The 18,472-nt window shown below is 42.0% G+C and overlaps 1 protein-coding gene across 2 annotated transcripts in view; it reads left to right on the forward strand.

Moving 5' to 3' along the window:
- The first annotated feature begins 691 nt into the window (after positions 1-691).
- The window catches only part of HOPX (HOP homeobox), a 38,457-nt gene continuing 20,676 nt past the window's right edge, over positions 692-18,472 (forward strand). Inside the window, exons 1-2 of one of the 2 annotated variants that reach the window (XM_075338539.1) lie at positions 692-824; positions 16,803-16,999. In XM_075338539.1, coding sequence (XP_075194654.1) covers positions 16,835-16,999 — 165 coding nt within the window. In that variant the 5' untranslated portion in view covers positions 692-824; positions 16,803-16,834. Of the gene's footprint in view, positions 825-868; positions 998-16,802; positions 17,000-18,472 lie in introns of those variants that run through there. The other variant, XM_075338531.1, reaches the window with a different exon arrangement.

An 18,472-nucleotide genomic window follows, 5' to 3' on the forward strand; every position in this document is an offset into this window, starting at 1 on the left:
CTTTTTGCTGCTAGAACCGTTCTCGAACGTAACTAGAACTATCGAGCTTTAGCAAAAAGCTCGAGTTCTAGTTCGATCTAGAACAGCCCCCAAAATCACTCAAACCGCGAACTGGAGAACCACGAACCGCGAACTGCGCTCAACTCTACTCTTGAGGTATGCCTATTGACTAAGGGTCTCGAAAAGTAACTCAGAGGGTCCCCACTACAGGTTCTGGTTCCGACTCTATCCACCTCGCTGCATGCTAGCGTTTTCCAACAAGCAGCTGCTTTGGTCTCGCTTGTCTCTACAAAACTATATGGTCCAGGGTCCTTGTCTAGTCTGGCATCGTGTAGAGCCTGGCCACACTGGAGGACCATCTGGTAGTCTAGAAGGACAATTTATTCCAGTCTCCGGATGCCATATTTATACAATCGAGCATTGAAATGCATTCTAATTAGAGAAATCCACACTTAAAGACTGTGATTGGCATCATACAACAATGGATTGAAAGAAAATTGCAGACTTTGGTATGAGCTCATCCTTCTTACACACACCGCCTAACACCACTTACAAGTACATATTGTCACTTTAGTGAAAAGAGATTTTCGCAGCTCTTTCATAGCTTACATAACCTTGTGCTGGGCTCAATAGGCGTGTGCTGCATGTGAAATATGAAACACCCATTGAGTAGCATATGGAAAACTAGGCTGTGACAGGAACAACAGCTCCATAGAAACTCGCAGCGTCGACCAGTGGAAGCAGCAGTGTGTGATCACTCAGCTGACAAGTGATCTGGAATTGTCAGCATCCCATTGACTGGGCCTGTACTGCAGGTTTTTCAGGTACCTGTGTTTGCTCACTTTTTACACAACAATGTGCGACAAACAAGTAGGCGTCATCTCACAAGCCAGCAAAACAGCTAAAAAGCCTCTTAGTACTCCGCCGCTCTTTATGAAATCAAGACGTGCTGGCTGAGTGAGTGAGAGCTGTTCCAGGCGACATATTCTCCCAATATGTAAGTAGATGCCTCTTCTGCACATACTTGGCTCATGCAGAAAGGATTGTTGGATGGGGACTGTGGTGGGAGCGACCAGTGCACGAAAATTAGAGAAAAAGTCTCCTCCAGTTTCTCTTATTTTGCTTTATTTATTCCCATTTATGTAATATCTTTGGATTGTTATTTCGACAAATATGGGAAAATATGTCCGTCCGTCACAGTTCAGTATATGGGAAACTAATGTTAGTAGGAAAAGGGAGTAATCCTGCTTTGTGTGCTGTAATGAATACATTATACATATGCCCAGGAAGACTCCGCACTAAAGAGATGTTACATAGAGGTCACAATGTCATTACATGATTACAGATGCTTTCGTCTATTGTAGTGCAGAGGTTAGACAGACTATGGGTTGTAGAGTTCCCCTTCTGTATATGTCTGAGTGCAAGTAATTGACCAGAGGTGAAAAACAGGGTGTCCAAACTGACCAAGCACTACATCTGCATAGAGTTTGTTTCTCATCATGTTTGCTTGAGTTTCCCAGTGGATTCTTAAGTTTCCTCCCACCCTCCAAATATACTGGTAATTGGCTTCCTATGCAATTGGTCCTAGTATGTTTGGTAAAAGATGGTGAAAATAAATGATATGCTCCATTGAGGACAGCAACTGATCACGGTCTTTTAACAGCACTGTAGGCTATGCTTGTGATATACTGTATATATATTGTATACACCATAAGTCACTACTTTTGATGGGACAATTAGATAGAAAAACACATTGAACTTAGAACTTATGCTTAAAGGGAACATGCCACTATGAAAATGCAGGCCAATTTGAAAGTACCATGTTATAGAGCAGGAAGAGCTGAGAAGATTGATATATAGTTTTGTGAGAAAAGATTCAGTATATCCTGTGTTTTCATTATTTAAGCCTCTGCTCTTTCTGGGATTTTTGGTCCAGTGGGTGGTCCTATCAGTGACTGACAGCTATCTTCATTTAAGTGTCCATACAGAGATAGCTGTCAATCGCTGCTAGGACCGACCACTGAGCTGAAAATCTCAGAAAGAGCAGAGGATTAAATGATGAAAGAACAAGTTATTCTGAATCTTTTCTCACAAAACTATAAATCAATTAACCCCCTCTCCTCCTACTCTGTAACATGGTGCCTGCAAAATAGACTGCATTTTCATGGTGACAGGTTCCTTTAATCTCTTAACCTCTTGGCAATTTTACATTTTTTTGTTTTTTCCTCTCCTTCTTCCAAGAGCCATAGCTTTTTTATTATTCCATCAATTTTACCATATGAGTTTGTTTTTTGAAAGACAAGCTGTACGTTTCAACAACACCATTCATTTTGCCCCATATTGTACTGAAAAATGGAAATTAAAAAAAAGTGCATTTGCACAATTGTTTTTTGGGTTTTTTATTTACCATGTTCACTAGACGGTAAAACTGACCTAGCAGTAGGAATCTCCAGGTCAGTACGAATACGTAGATACCAAACATATATGGTTTTACTTTTATCTAACTGGTGAAAAAGAATTAATAAGTTTGTTAAAAAAAAAAAAAAGAATTGTGCTTTTGTAGCCATTTTCCGAGACCCGTAGCGTTCTCATTTTTCAGGATCTGGGGCTCAGTGTTGACTTATTTTTTGTGTCTTGAGCTGGCGTTTTTGCTTATAGCATTTTTGCATAGATGCAATGTTTTGATCGCCTGTTATTGCATTTCAATGCAATGCTGTGGTAACCCAAAAAATGTTAATTTGGTGTTTGGAAGGTTTTGAAATTGAATAAATATTTTTATAGATTGGGCATTTCTGAACGTGACAACACCAAATGTGTGTGTTTATTATTAATTATTATTATTATTATTTTCAATGGAGCAAAAGGGGGTGATTCAAATTTTTAGTTTTTATACATCTCTGGTTAAAATTCAGAGACCACTGCAGTTTTATAAAAATCAGCTTCTCTACATGTCGATTCCAGTGTCAGTTGAATTTCAACCAGAGTACACCTCATTCTACTGGCCAGGAGTAATTAAGAGCTGTGGAGAAAAAGCGCAATAGGGTCTTACCCCAATATAGAAAGGGTACAAATGTAAATCAAACTCACCTATAGCGGTTGTGCCAGTCAAAACCACTATGCAAGCATGTAAGATTCTGGGTCCAGGCAGCAGTCCCAAGTATGGCTGATAACAGAGCGTAGACGAAGAAAGGGTTCTTAATTCCGCGCCAAGGACACAATGGTTTCGGAAGGAGATTAATGCTTCTTTAATATCATGCACAGGTCAACGCGTTTCAGGAGTCACAGCTCCCTTCATCAAGACAACAACTTTGCCTGTTGTCCTGATGAAGGGAGCTCTGGCTCCTGAAACGCGTTGACCTGTGCATGATATTAACCCCTTCACGACCGCGGGCAGTAAAATTATGTCCTATTTTAACGTGACTTAACAACCAGGGACGTAATTTTACTGCCTAAACTTCATTTGATTGCCGTGGCCATAGCAACGGATTTCAAATGATGTCCCCTGCTGTTTCTTACAGCAGGGGACCTTTGCTTCACCCCAGGGGGAGTGGCATCGCCACCCCCCGTCGACGATCGATGTGATTGGCTGTTCAAATCTGAACCGCCAACCACATCTTTCGCACTGATTTCGGTAAAAATAATACCGGAAATAGTGCAAGACTGTGAGATCCAGCTATGAGATGCTGTAGAAGCTACAGCAGATCATAGGTGGATCTCAAACATGCTGCCCCCAGCCCCTGCAGCACTGATTGGAGCGATCGTGCTATGACGCGCAATCGCTCCAATCAGTGTGCAGTGGGGCGGTTTGATTTGCTGGTGGCCGCCCTCCCCAGGCCTGTGCTAGTCTGGGGACCCTCCCCCAACATGTCTGCAGCGTGCAGCACTGGCTGGTACTAGTGGTACCACGCCACCGCTGCTGCTGCCGCTGCTGTCATGTCACGGAGCAGGAGCGGTGAGTATTGTGCTCACCTTGCAGCCCCTGTGCGCTCTTGTGATTGCTCCTGCGCGCTCCCGTAATGGCCCCTGCCCGTGCCCCCCTCCGATCTGCCCCCCCCGACATCCAGATCTGAACCCCCGACATCCCGATCTGCCCCCCGCCATTCCAATCTGCCGGCCTCCCCCGTGATCTCTATTCTGCAGCCCCTCCGGTATCTCCCTCCTCCTCTGCTCTCCTTGCAGCCCCTGCGCGCTCTTGTGATTGCTCCTGCGCGCTCCCGTAATGGCCCCTGCCCGTGCCCCCCTGCGATCTGCCCCCCGACATCCCGATCTGCCCCCCCGACATCCCGATCTGCCCCCAGACATCCCGATCTGCCCCCCGACATCCCAATCTGCCCCCCGACATCCCAATCTGCCCCCCGACATCCCGATCTGCCCCCAGACATCCCGATCTGCCGCCAGACATCCCGATCTGCCCCCAGACATCGCGATCTGCCCTCAGACATCCCAATCTGCCCCCGACATCCCAATCTGCCCCCCGACATCCCAATCTGCTGGCCTCCCCCGTGATCTCTATTCTGCAGCTCCTCTGGTATCTCCCTCCTCTGCTCTCCCCCTCTGCTCTCCCCCTCCCCCTCTGCTGTCCCCCTCTGCTGTCCCTGTCCCCCTCTGCTGTCCCCCCGACGTCTTCTTACCTGTCTTCACCAGCCGATCACATCTGCCTCCATCGCTGGGTCCTTCTTCCTGGGTCTTCTGCTGAGCTGTCCAACTTCCTGCCTGCTGGCTGCTGCTGTAAAGCTGTTCCTTGCCTTCTGTTCCTCCTGCTAATCCTCTGGGTACTGTGAGTATAACTTTTTTTTTTTTTCCTCTATCCCCTGTCCATTTTTACACCTCATGCGTCTGTGCGTCCCGCCGAGCGCTGATCAGGGATGCAGATAACGTATCTGCATCCGTGGTCAGTTTTCGGCGGGACTTTTTTTCCCGTATTCCCGATGCTTTTTGTATCGCATCAGTCCGTGCGTCCCGCCGAGCGCTGATCAGGGATGCACATAACGGATCGGCATCCCTGCTCAATTTTTGGCGTGACAAAAAGTATCGGGGATACGGAAAAAAAAGTCACGCCAAAAATTGAGCAGGGATGCCGATCCGTTATGTGCATCCCTGATCAGCGCTCGGCGGGACGCACGGACTGATGCAATACTGTGCGTGCGTCCCGCTGAGCGCAGATCAACATCCCTGCTCAATTTTTGGCGTGACTTTTTTTTTTTTTCCGGATCCCCAGCGCTTTTTGTATCTCATCCGACCGTGCCTCCTGCAGCGGCCGATCAGTGCACTGCATCTGTGCGTTTGAAAAGTCAAATGGCGTTCCTTGTCTTCTGAGCCCCGCCATTCACCCAAACAATTGATTTCCACCACATATGAGGTATCTGCGTACTCGGGAAAAATTGCACAATACGTTTTATGGTGCATTTTTTCCTGATACCGTTGTAAAAAGAAAAAAAAAAGCTACCTTGTTGCTGCAAAAATTGAAAAAAAAAATGTAAAAAAAATAAATAATTTTCACGGTTCAACGTTATCAACTTTCAATGGAGCCCCTGGGGGTACAAGGGGCTCACTAAACATCTAGATAAATTCCTTGAGGGGTCTAGTTCCAAAATGGGGTAATTTGTGGGGGAGCTCCACTGTTTAGGCACCATGGGGATCTAAAAACGTGACATGGCGTCCGCTAATGATTCCAATCAATTTTGCTGTCAAATGGTGCCCTTCTCTTCTGAGCCACGCCATGCGCCCAACAATTACTTTCTACCACATGTGAGGTATCTGCGTACTCAGGAGAAAATGGACAATACGTTTTATGGTGCATTTTTTCCCGATACCCTTGTGAAGAAAAAGCTACTTAGTTGAAGCAACAGTTTTGTGGTAAAAAAAAAAATTTTTCTTTTCACGGCTCAACGTTATAAACTTCTGTGAAGCCCCCAGGTGTTCAAAGTGCTCACCAAACATCTAGAAAAATTATTTGAGGGCTCTAGTTTCCAAAATGGGGTCACTTGTGGGGGAGCTCCATTGTTTAGGCACCTCAGGGGGTCTTCAAACCCGATATGGCGTCCGCTAATTAGTGCAGCTAATTTTGCGTTCAAAAATTCAAATGGCGCTCCTTGCCTTCCAAGCACTGCCGTGTGTCCAAACATTTGATTTCCACCACATATGAGGTATCTGCGTACTCAGGAGAAAATGGACAATACATTTTATGTTGCATTTTTTTCCGATACCCTTGTGAAAAAAAAGCTACCTAGTTGAAACAACAGTTTTGTGGTAAAAAATGTTTTTTTTCTTTTCACGGCTCAACGTTATAAACTTCTGTGAAGCCCCCAGGTGTTCAAAGTGCTCATCAAACATATAGAAAAAATATTTGAGGGCTCTAGTTTCCAAAATGGGGTCACTTGTAGGGGAGCTCCATTGTTTAAGCACCTCAGGGGGTCTTCAAACCCGACATGGCGTCCGCTAATTAGTGCAGCTAATTTTGCGTTCAAAAATTCAAATGGCGCTCCTTGCCTTCCGAGCACTGCCGTGTGTCCAAACATTTGATTTCCACCACATATGAGGTATCTGCGTACTCAGGAGAAAATGGACAATACATTTTATGTTGCATTTTTTCCCGATACCCTTGTGAAAAAAAAGCTACCTAGTTGAAGCAACAGTTTTGTGGTAAAAAAAAATTTCTTTCTTTCCACGGCTCAACGTTATAAACTTCTGTGAAGCCCCCAGGTGTTCAAAGTGCTCATCAAACATCTAGAAAAAATATTTGAGGGCTCTAGTTTCCAAAATGGGGTCACTTGTGGGGGAGCTCCATTGTTTAGGCACCTCAGGGGGTCTTCAAACCCGATATGGCGTCCGCTAATGAGTGCAGCTAATTTTGTGTTCAAAAATTCAAATGGCGCTCCTTGCCTTTCGACCTCTGCCGTGCACCCAAACAATTGATTTTTACCCCATATGGGGTATCAGCGTACTCAGGAGAAAATGCACAAAAAATTGTAGGGTGCACTTTCTCTTTTCTCCCTTGTAAAAATGAAAATTTTATGGCTAAAGTAACATTTTTGTGTTAAAAAGTAAAATTTTCATTTTTTCCTTCCACATTGCTTTGGTTCCTGTGAAGCACCTAAAGGGTTAATAAACTTCTTGGATGTGGTTTTGAGCAGTGTGAGGGGTGCAGTTTTTAGAATGGGGTCACTTTTGGGTATTTTCTGTCACCTCGGCCTCTCAAAGTCACTTCAAATGTGATGTGGTCCCTAAAAAAAATATTTTGTACATGTTGTTGGAAAAATTAGAAATTGCTGATGAACTTTGACCCCTTCTAACTTCCTAACGAAAAAAAAATTTCTTTCGAAAATTGCGCTGCTGTAAAGTTGACAAGTGGGAAATGTTATTTAGTAACTATTTTGTGTGACATATCTCTCAGATTTATGGGCATAAATTTTCAAAGTTTGAAAATTGCGAAATTTTCCAAATTTTCGCACAATTTCCTAAATTTTCACAAATATACGCAAAAAGTATCGGCCTAAATTTACAACTGACATGAAGTACAATATGTCACGAAAAAAGAATGTCAGAATCGCCAGGATCCGTTGAAGCGTTCCAGAGTTATAACCTGTCAAAGTGACACTGGTCAGAATTGCAAAAAATGGCCCGGTCATTAGGGTGTTTTAGTGGCCGGGGGTGAAGGGGTTAAAGAAGCATTAATCTCCTTCCGAATCCATTGTGTCCTTGGCGCGGAATTAAGAACGCTTTCTTCGTCTACTCTCTGTTACTGGCCAGGAGTGGCATAAGGTCTCCCAAAAGCAGTGTGAAAGACTGGTGCTAAGCATGCCAAGACGCATGAAAACTGTGATTAAAAATCAACCACAAAATAAATGATTTCTGAATCTTCCTGAGTTACAACATTATTAGTATTGTTGTGTCTAAATGATTATGAACTTGTTTTCTTTGCATTATTTGAGGTCTGAAAGCAATGCATTTTTTTATTATTTTGACCATTTCTCATTTTCGGAAAATAAATACAAAATTTATTGCTTTGAAAATTCAGAGACATGTTGTCAGTAGTTTATAGAATAAAAAAAGAATTTACATTTTACTCAAAAATTCACCTATAAAGAGAAAAATCAGAAAAACTGAAAATTTTGCAGTGGTCTCTTAATTTTTGCCAGATATATATCTATATATGGTATATATAAATTTAGATAGATAGATAGATAGATAGATAGATAGATAGATATTGCTCAAAAAATATAAAGGGAACACTTAAACATAGATTTTGTATTTTGGTTGCTCACTTTATTTTTTTGAGCGGTATATATATATAATTATTTATTTAATGATTTAAAAAGCAAAACGCTTTTTTTTTACATTTATTTATTTATTTTTACTAATCCCCTTAAGGGACTTTATATCTGCAGTGTCCGATTGCCTGTGCTGATCAAAGCCATGCTTCAGCATCGCTATGATCAGCAGAAATGTTGGGTTCCTGTGAGTGTTGGCGCTCTGCAGAAATTCACAGGAAGTGAGTCATGACAACTACAGTGCGATCTAAGCAGTTAACAGGAGCAGGTGGATCGCTGCACATATCTGCTGGTCAGACATGATCATAGTAACCGTAATAGTAATGGTAACGTGTGGGAGCGACCTAGGACACATATATACATCATAGGTTGTGAAGAGGTTAAGGACAAAAAAATATACATTTATTCCAGAGCCCAATCATTTCTTTCCTTAAAGGGAATCTGTTAACAGGTTTTGCCACCTAATCTGAGAGCAGCATAATATAGAGACAGAGACCCTGATTCCAGCGATGTGTCACTTACTGAGCTCCTTAGTGTAGTTTTGATAAAATCACCAATTAATCAGTAATAGATTTTCAGTACAGGACTACTTGTCAAGCTACCAGGTAGTCCAGCATATTCATGAGCTGTGTCTAACTGCTAGGTCTGCAGCAGAGAAAACATTGATTTTATCAAAATGACAGCAAACAGCTCAGCAAGTGACACATCGCTGGAATCAGGGTCTCTGTCTCTACATTATGCTGTTCTCAGATGGGGGAGCAAAAACCTGGTGACAGATTCCGTTTAAATAGCACTATAAATTAAAAAATAATTATTATAAACCAAGGTTATAAGAATTATTTATGTCTTAGCTATAAAATCAATAATGTACTAGAAACTTAAAACACTTAAGGCCCCATCAAACACAGAGATAAATCTTTGGCAGATCTGTGGTTGCAGTGAAATCATGGATATATTGTTCCATTTGTACACAGGACACTGATTGTCCACAATTTCACTGCAACCACAGATCTGCCACAGATCTGCCACAGATCTGCCACAGATTTATCTCTATGTGTGACAGGGCCTTTACATTCATAGGTCATAGTAATACTATATGTAAGACAGGTAAGTACCAAACACTGGTAATCTAGAGGAAAGTTAAATGAAATTAGAACGTGATAATAATACTAACAATATTTGATATTTTCTGCTGTAATATATTGTTTGTATCATACAAGAATGACTTTCTGCTCTCTTACTAGTTAGGGGTGCAGACATGGAAGCAATGACTACAGTGAGAGTATTGTTTTTCTTAATTCTGGAATCTTTTTTCTCTTTTTTTGTGAAATAATTGGTTTACTAAGATTTTCCTAGCAGAAAAGGGAATGCTAGATCAAATTGAGAAGACCTCATCAGCTTAAGAGTTGGCAGAACATCCACTATGGCTTACAGATGTATTATATTGGCAGAATAAAATGGAAATATTGTATGGAAATTCACAAACAGATACATTTTAATAAGAGTTGTCTTTAAGAAAACATCAATAGGTCAGACACCGCTACTGGAGGCAATTTGTAACACTCCGCCCAACCAAAATGATCATCAATGAGCTCTCCACAATGCAACGTGTAAAGACAGGTTCCATCAAGAACACGAGGGGTGGTAATGTTTTGATGGCTTTGTTCATTAAGAACAAGCTGGAATTTGGTTTGTGACTCATTTCTTGTTCAAGTATTGGTAACTGTAACCGCCTTTGTAAATCTGATATATTGGTGCTTTGTTGTGCATTGCATATGATATGTAACATATACAGTGTACTACCAAAAGGCACCTATAATTCTAAAAGGAAGCATACTTTATATACAACCTACCTAATCTATCAGATATTAAATGGAACCAATCACCAGGATTTTCGTATATAACCTAAAGCCAGAGCTATACTGGCACTATCAGGCTGATTCTATACATGCCTGTAGTGGTCAGCTCGGATGTATAGGTTTTGAAATCCAAGAAAGTAAAGTTTATAAAATCATCAGCTTCTTGAGTGACAGCAGCTGAGGAGCAGGTAATATCTGGGGGACTATTCATAGTTATCCCCTCCCCCTGTTAGAATGCCCTGCCCCTTCTGGTCACATGGGTATGACCTCACACACGTCCTGCAAGTAAAAAATTCGATTGTATAATACTTATGCTAATTCTAACAGGGGGAGGGGATAACTATGAATATTCTCCCCCAGATATTATCTGATCCTCAGCTGCTGTCACTCAAGAAGGTGATGATTTTATAAACTTTACTTTCTTGGATTTCAAAAGCTGTACATCCGAGCTGACCACTAAAGGTATGTATTGAATCAGCCTGATAGTGCCAGTATAGCACCTGATTTAAGTTTTATACGAAAATCCTGGTGATTAGTTCCCTTTAAGATCAGATTGGTTTTTCTAGGCAACACTGTCATTTCTTGACTGTACTGACGTTAAAGAGAACCTTTTTTTCCCTTTGGTTGCAAAAATGTGTTTCTCTGTAATGAGTGGGGTAAAAATACTCACCTGTTGTCATCTACTGATGTTTCCAGCGACTCACCGTTCCTCTGCAGCGTCAAATGATCACTTTTGTGAGCTGACAAAACACGAAGCATCTGCTGTGTATGGCAATGGTCCCTTTTTATGAAACTCAGAAGAAAGCTAGTGTCTCAATGATTTGCATTGTCCATTCAGCAGATATTGTGTGATCTGGTAGGTAGACGCGAGAGCAAAATGTGCTACTGAAAAAGGCAGAAGAAGGGGACCGTTGAGTATGTTACTGCACAAATACACATATCATTGCTCCCAAATTGAGAATAAAAAATAATGAGACTGGAGTGGTCCTATAAACCTACTAAAAGAAATGAAGGATGACAAAACCTGATCTAATCAATCAACAGTAATTTCAGATATTCTGGGAGGGTTTTCCAAGCAACATCCAAATAATGACATCACAATTGCTTTGTAATGACAAAATATGTCACATGATGAACCCCATTGACTCATAATCAAGCCAGTCAGGTTCCACCATAGTACTCTTCGTTTTGACAGAGAGAATAGCTCTGTGTGCTGCTTAAATACTGTGGTGGACACTAAAGCGAGCTTTACACGCTGCAATGTATCTTACAATGTGTCGGTGGGGTCACCTCGTAAGTGATGCACATCTGGCATTGTAAGTACATTGCAGTGTGTGACAGGTACGTGCGATTGCGATTCAACGTTAAAACGTTCATCGCATACACATTGAACCTGTCTCTAGAATTGCACGTCAGATTGTTTATCGTACCCGGGGTAGCACACATTGCACTGTGTGACACCCCGGGAATGATGAACAGATCTTACCAGCGTCCTGCGGCTCCCGGCCCACAATGCAGAAGGAAAGAGGTGGGCGGCATGTTTACGTCCCACTTAGCTTCGCCCCTCCACTTCTATTGGCCGGCTGCCGTGTGACGTCGCTGTGACGCCGAACGTCCCTCCCACTACAGGAAGTGGACGTTCGCCGCCAACAGCGAGGTCATATGGACAGGTAAGTACGTGTGACGGGGGTTAATCGTTTGTGCGGCATGTTCAACAAATTGAAAGTGGCACACATACGATGGGGGCGTTGCAAATCGCATACGAAATCGTATGCGAAATTGCAACGTGTAAAGCTGGCTTAACAGAAAAGGGTTTGTATGCAAAAAAAGATGCTTATTACATTGAAGGTGGGAGTAGGCACCCTTATCTCTTGGACCCCATGCAGCTGCACCAATAATATGTCTGCCCCTGATTAAAAATGAGGGAATTTGTGACTGATGAACTTATGATGCAGATGTGAACTCCCTAAGAAATGTTGGTAAAGGGTTAGCAAAACAGCCTTAAACAGGTGGTCCCCCACAAAGTAAAGTGGCCACATTGATGTAAAGCTGAGACAGAAGGCTTTTTCTAAATACCTTCTGTTCTCAATTCCGCCTGTGAGTGGAGATACCACTGTCTGCTCATCCCCGATCACGTGACCTTGGCTTCAATGACCTCTGATGTCTGGTGATGTCATGTCAACTTCCGGAATTGGAAGTTGACCCAGCATCACTGACGTGGGACCCAGTGTGTGTGAGTGACTGGGCTGTGGGCAGAGTTTAATCGCATGTCACAGCCCGTCATCTTGCGGGTTCTCTCTTTCACTGAAGAGTGCCGCATGCACCAGCGATGCTGGGATGTGATATGCAGTGAAACTTTGCACACAGCCATCACTCAGGGAGACTGACTGGACATCAGAGGTTACTGCAGCATGTGTCACATGATGGAGATGAGTGGACAGCGATAGCGCCACTCAAAGGCAGAATTTACAAGAGAAGGTATCTACAAAAAGCCTTCTGTCACAGCTTTTCATTGATGTGGCCACTATGCTTTGTAGTGGACCACCTCTTTAACTGATGTCCCATACAAATAGGTAAAATAGAACATTTTCTTCTTGAAAACTAACCTAACGTTGTAGAAGAAATGCTAAACGACTAAATATATTATGAATAATCATGGGGCCGATTCACCAAAGATTCATTTGGTATATAATACTTTGAAAACTCACAAAAGTTTGGTTCAAAGCTAAGTTGCACAAAAAATTTGCAACTTTTGACAACCACTCCCGTCCAAGTGTACCAAAGTGTGTGGAGCATAGTTGGGAAGTGATGTGGTGGTGCCTGTCCAGCCAATTCATCAAATGTTACTTAAGGGGGCTTTACACGCTACAACATCGCTAATGCGAACTCGTTGGGGTCACGGAATTGGTGACGCACATGCGGCCGCATTAGCGATGCCGTTGCGTGTGACACCGATGAGCGATTTTGCATCGTTGCAAAAACATGCAAAATCGCTCATCGGTGACATGGGGGTCCATTCTCAAAAATCGTTACAGCAGCAGTAACGAGGTTGTTCCTCGTTCCTGCGGCAGCACACATCGCTCCGTGTGACGCCGCAGGAACGAGGAAGCTCTCCTTACCTGCCTCCCGGCCGCTATGCGGCATGAAGGAGGTGGGCGGGATGTTACGTCCCTCTCATCTCCGCCCCTCCGCTTCTATTGGGCGGCCGATCAGTGACGTCGCTGTGACGCTGCACGGACCGCCCCCTTAGAAAGGAGGCGGTTCGCTGGTCACAGCGACGTCGCCGGGCAGGTAAGTATGTGTGACGGGTCTGGGCGATGTTGTGCGGCACGGGCAGCGATTTGCCCGTGTTGCGCAACAGTTGGGGGCAGGTACCCACACTAGCGATATCGGGACCGATATCGCAGTGTGTAAAGCCCGCTTTACACCCTGAGTGGAGTAGCATTTCTGGTGAATGCGCAGAATTGCAAATACCACTCATGAATTAAATGAATTTGGAGCATCCTACTCCACAATACTTTTTCATTACGACTAGTATTTACACCACCACTCTTAATGAGTCGGCCCCATGTGCCAAATTTGCAGCAAGTCCTCTAAACATCCTAAATATGGATTCAACGTGTAGATCAGAATGTGAAATATTTCCAGTGCTTATATCCAAGTAACACGCTGACATGATTGTCAGAGGGTCACTGAGGATTCCAGGACATTGAACTGATAACAAGACTCATCAGCAGAATACAGTCACTACTTACGACAATGTAGATGCTAGGAATTCGCTTCTACAAACTTACAGGGTTTCAGTCTATTATCGCTTCATTTTTTTCTATGCTATAACAATTTATCTGACTCTATATAGAATTTGTTACATAAACCATTCTATAGTAACACTATACTATGTAATGCTATCAGCCTGCATATTTTAGTAATTCGGTTACCAGTAAGAGTAAAGATGCTCCGGTTACCCTCTAAACATTGTACATACAATTAACCCTACAACACTTGACTGTACGTGGAAAGTATTTTGTTTAACAGGGCATTCCATGCCATCGCAGAGCAAGTCACAGTCTGTGAATCTGCGGAGCAGCGTAGAACATGGGACATGTCAAATTAATCTCTAGTGGGAAGAAGCGGTGCATTCACCTGTAGAAGACACAATTAGATTACATCATGAGTTTTCCATAGGACACATGAAATGTGTAACAGACGACTCCTCAATTTACTAAGAAACTAGTAACAGGGAAAAGTAAACAATCTTCAGTAGGAGTCGTCTGGCTTACAAAGCCCATTTAGACCCTTTCTGGCACTGAAAGTTAATCAAGATTTCCAGTTCCGATGAACCTTCAATTGTAACCCACAGCAGCGAGTGGCTACAAGAAGCATTTCTCGCTGTGGAAGACTCAGCACATCCATTAATTACAGTCATCCTATGAATTTCAATGAGAACTAAGTAAAATTGAATTTCCTCTTTGGTGGCACTGCAGGAGAAGTGCACACATGCTGACATGTCGCCTTCAGGATTACAACTGATCGGTCAGGGTCCCAAACAAGACATCCTGTAACTTTATTTATTTTAAAAAAGTGGCGTTTTTTTAGTAGAAAATCTCTTAAAACTATAACTATTCTTGATTACATTTCAGGAAAACCTCTACCCTGCATTTGTACAGATCTAGCGCCCAATATCCCCAAATCCATTCACCACACAGTATTGCCATATTTTCCGGCGTATAAGATGACTGGGCATATAAGATGACCCCCAACTTTTCCAGTTAAAATCTAGAGTTTGGGATATACCGTAAATAATCGAGTATAAGCCAACCCCAGTAATGTGCCCATTGTTTAGTAATGTCCTCTACAGTAATGTGCCCATTGTTTATTAATGTGCCCATCCTTGTCCCTGCCTTGTAGTAATGAGCCCATTTTTTAGTAATGCCCTCCTACTGGTCCCCTTCTTGTCTTCTATCATGCCGTTGTTTACACTCAAAAAACTTTATTTTCACCTCTCCTCCGTTCCCAGGGTGTCCTCAGCTGCTTCTTGTAGACCGCAAGGCCCATAGACCCCTGCGTAATAGCGTCCGATACACGGGGCTGCTGTCTGCCGTCATGGCTTTACTGCAGTTGAATGCTTTGCAGCCCCTTGTACAGGACGCTATCGCGGAGGGGTCTATGGGCCTGCAGTCTGCCAGAAGAAGCGGAAGGCACTGCAGGAACAGAAGACAGGTGAGAATAATGTTTATTGTGTGTAAGAAGGGGACCGGTAGGAGGGCATTACTAAACAATGGGCTCATGCAGCACCGTGCACCGCCATATTAGACGACACCCCGACTTTTGAGAAAATTTTCAGGGTTAAAAAGTTGTCTTATACGCCGGAAAATATGGTACATGATCTCCATTTAAGTAAATGGTTTACCATATATTACGTAGAGAGGTTGGAGATGCTAAACCACTCTTAACAACCATGTGCTATAATAGTCTCAATAATTATGAGAAATATGAAAAATGCATGGATCTACTGGTGACCATATTACCCATTCATCTCTATGAAGGGCACAAAGTATAATTAAAAAAATTGCATTTGTCCTCATAGTTTCATTATGGCTGACAGAACACCTCTCTTTATATTAGTCAATCTTTTTACACAAGTGGATGATTTTAAATGTCCACATTAATCATTTAATTGGGCAAATTGATTGATTGATATGCAGGTCTGGACTGGCCCACTGGAAAACAAGTGGTCCTGTGTGCAGGAGGGGAGCCTCATCACTCTAAATTATCTGTGTTTGGCATATTAAGTATGCATCATGTATAGAAAAGAGCAGCAACTTATCATTCATTTAGTAATCTATTTTATAGTTATATAGAAGCATAAGCAAATTTGTGAACACGTATACAAGTAATATGTAACTGAACAGTGGGGCCCTATAATCATTGTCACTGGGGGGTCCGTGACACCCGAGTCTGACACAGGGGACATGTATACATAGGGTGATAATTGGTAACAACCCTACCAAACTGTATTAGGCTACATATATTTATTTATTAAAGATGCACTCCCATCAAAGTTTTTATCCTCTCATATACTGCAATCATCATATTATATGGGACTTTGTACTTACAATTGCTCATGTTGCTTTTCTACCCAGTTAATTATTCTCTTTTCTATGCTCTATGTGGAAACAGGTAGTCTCTTTTCCATGCAGGAGTCATCTCTGTTCAAGCTTGCTGCTCTGCTCCCCCCGTCATTGGCTTTTGCAGTGATGAATCATGGAGGGAAAAGAGAGCTGTTTCTTCAAAAAGCTTAGAAAGATTAGGCTTGTTTGTTTTTAATCATGTGATGTCATAGACCTAATGGAAAGAGAAGAATTAACTGAGAAGAAAGGCAAAATGAGCAAAGCAGATATTGCTTGATATGATTACTGCAATGTAGTAAGAGGATACAAATTTGGATGTCAGTACTTCTTTAATCAGGTGATATTTACTACGTAGATGCATTACATACAGAATAGGCAGTTCTATGATGTAGTGTAAATTTCCATTTAGTTGTTGTTCCTTGTCCTTTATTACTATTTACATCTGGATTTAGATATTCTAGATTTCTGAAAACAGCAACAAGTATTTGCAAATCTAATTAATATCAAACCAACAGTGTATATAAATATTTTTATAATTACAGTCCTATCCGGTACATGAACTTTGCCATCAAAGATGAGTTCCCATCAAAAAGAAACCTGTGAAAACGAAGACAACAGCTTGAGCAAGGAGCAAATCGAGATACTTGAATATAATTTTACAAAAGTGTGCAAGCACCCAGAACATACTACTCTTATGCTTATAGCAGCTGAAGCTGGACTCACAGAGCAGGAGACACAGGTATATCACTGTACTGCTGCAGCCACCTTATAACAATTCACCATAGTCCCTCTGTATATCCTTATAATTACTTACTTGTATGCAGTGCATAGATCAATGTATATCATAATTTTATAGCATTACACAACTGAAGATACTAATGCATATTGGTGGTCTGTTGTCATTCTTGAGCAACGGATTATGAAAGCCTGATTGCATTATATTTTGCTCATGTAATCGCCAATGGGCACCCTTGAAATTGTTCCAGAAAATGAAGTATTTTTCACTTAAAATTATTGTAATTACATGTTTGTTATACACGTTTATTTTCTTTGTGTGTATTGGAACAACACAAAAAAAACAAAAAGAAAAAGGCAAATTGGACATCATTTCCCACAAAACTCCAAAAATGTGCCAGACCCTCAGCTTAATGTTTGGTTGCACAGCCTTTGGAATAAATAACTACAATCAATTGCTTCCTATAACCATCAACAAACTTCTTACACCGCTCAACTGGAATTTTGGACCATTCTTCTTTTGCAAACTACTCCAGATCTCTCATATTTCAAGGGTGCCTTTTCTCAACAGGAATTTTAAGATCTCCCCACAGGTGGCCAATGGGATTTAGATCTAGACTCATTACTGGCCACTTCAGAAATCTTCAGTGCTTTGTCTCCATCCTTTTCTGGGTGCTTCTTAAAATATGTTTTGGGTCCAACTTTCTGACATTGGTCACTACATTGAGACCCAAAATCCTTTCGTAATCTACAAATTTCATGATGCCTTGCACACAGTCAAAGCACCCAGTGCCAGAGGTAGCAAAACAACCCTAATACATCTTTGACCCTCAATCATATTTGACTGTAGGTACTGTGTTTTTTTCTTTGTAGGTTCCATTCTGTTTTCGGCAAACAATAGAATGATGTGCTTTACCAAAAAGCTTAATCTTGATCTCATTTGTCCATAAGACTGTTTCCCAGAAGGATTTTGGCTTACTCACATACATTTTGGCAAACTACAGTCTAGCATTTTTATGTGTCATCAATTGGGTCCTCCTGGGTCTCCTGCCTTTTGCGTTTCATTTAATTCAAATGTCAACAGATAGTTTGCGCTGACACTGATGCACCCTGAGCCTGCAGGACAGTTAGAATTTCTTTAGAACTTTATTGGGGCTACTTATCCACCATCTGGACTATCCTGTGCTGCAACCTTTCATCAATTTTGGTCTGCCATCCACGTCCATGTGGTTGTAAATGTCTTGATTATGTTACATACTGTGGGCAAAGGAACATCAAGAACTCTAAAGATGGACTTGAAACTTTGGGGTTGTTGATATTTTTCAACAATTTTGGTTCTAAAGTCCCCAAACAGTTCTCGTCTCCTTCTCTTCTCCAAGCTTAGTGTGGTACAGACAGACACACAATACAAAGATTAAGTCAACTTCTCCATTTTTGATCTGATTTCAGGTGTGATTTTCATTTTGCCCAAACCTGT

This window comes from Anomaloglossus baeobatrachus, chromosome 1 (assembly GCF_048569485.1).
Source record: "Anomaloglossus baeobatrachus isolate aAnoBae1 chromosome 1, aAnoBae1.hap1, whole genome shotgun sequence".
NCBI classification, from domain to species: Eukaryota; Metazoa; Chordata; class Amphibia; order Anura; family Aromobatidae; genus Anomaloglossus; species Anomaloglossus baeobatrachus.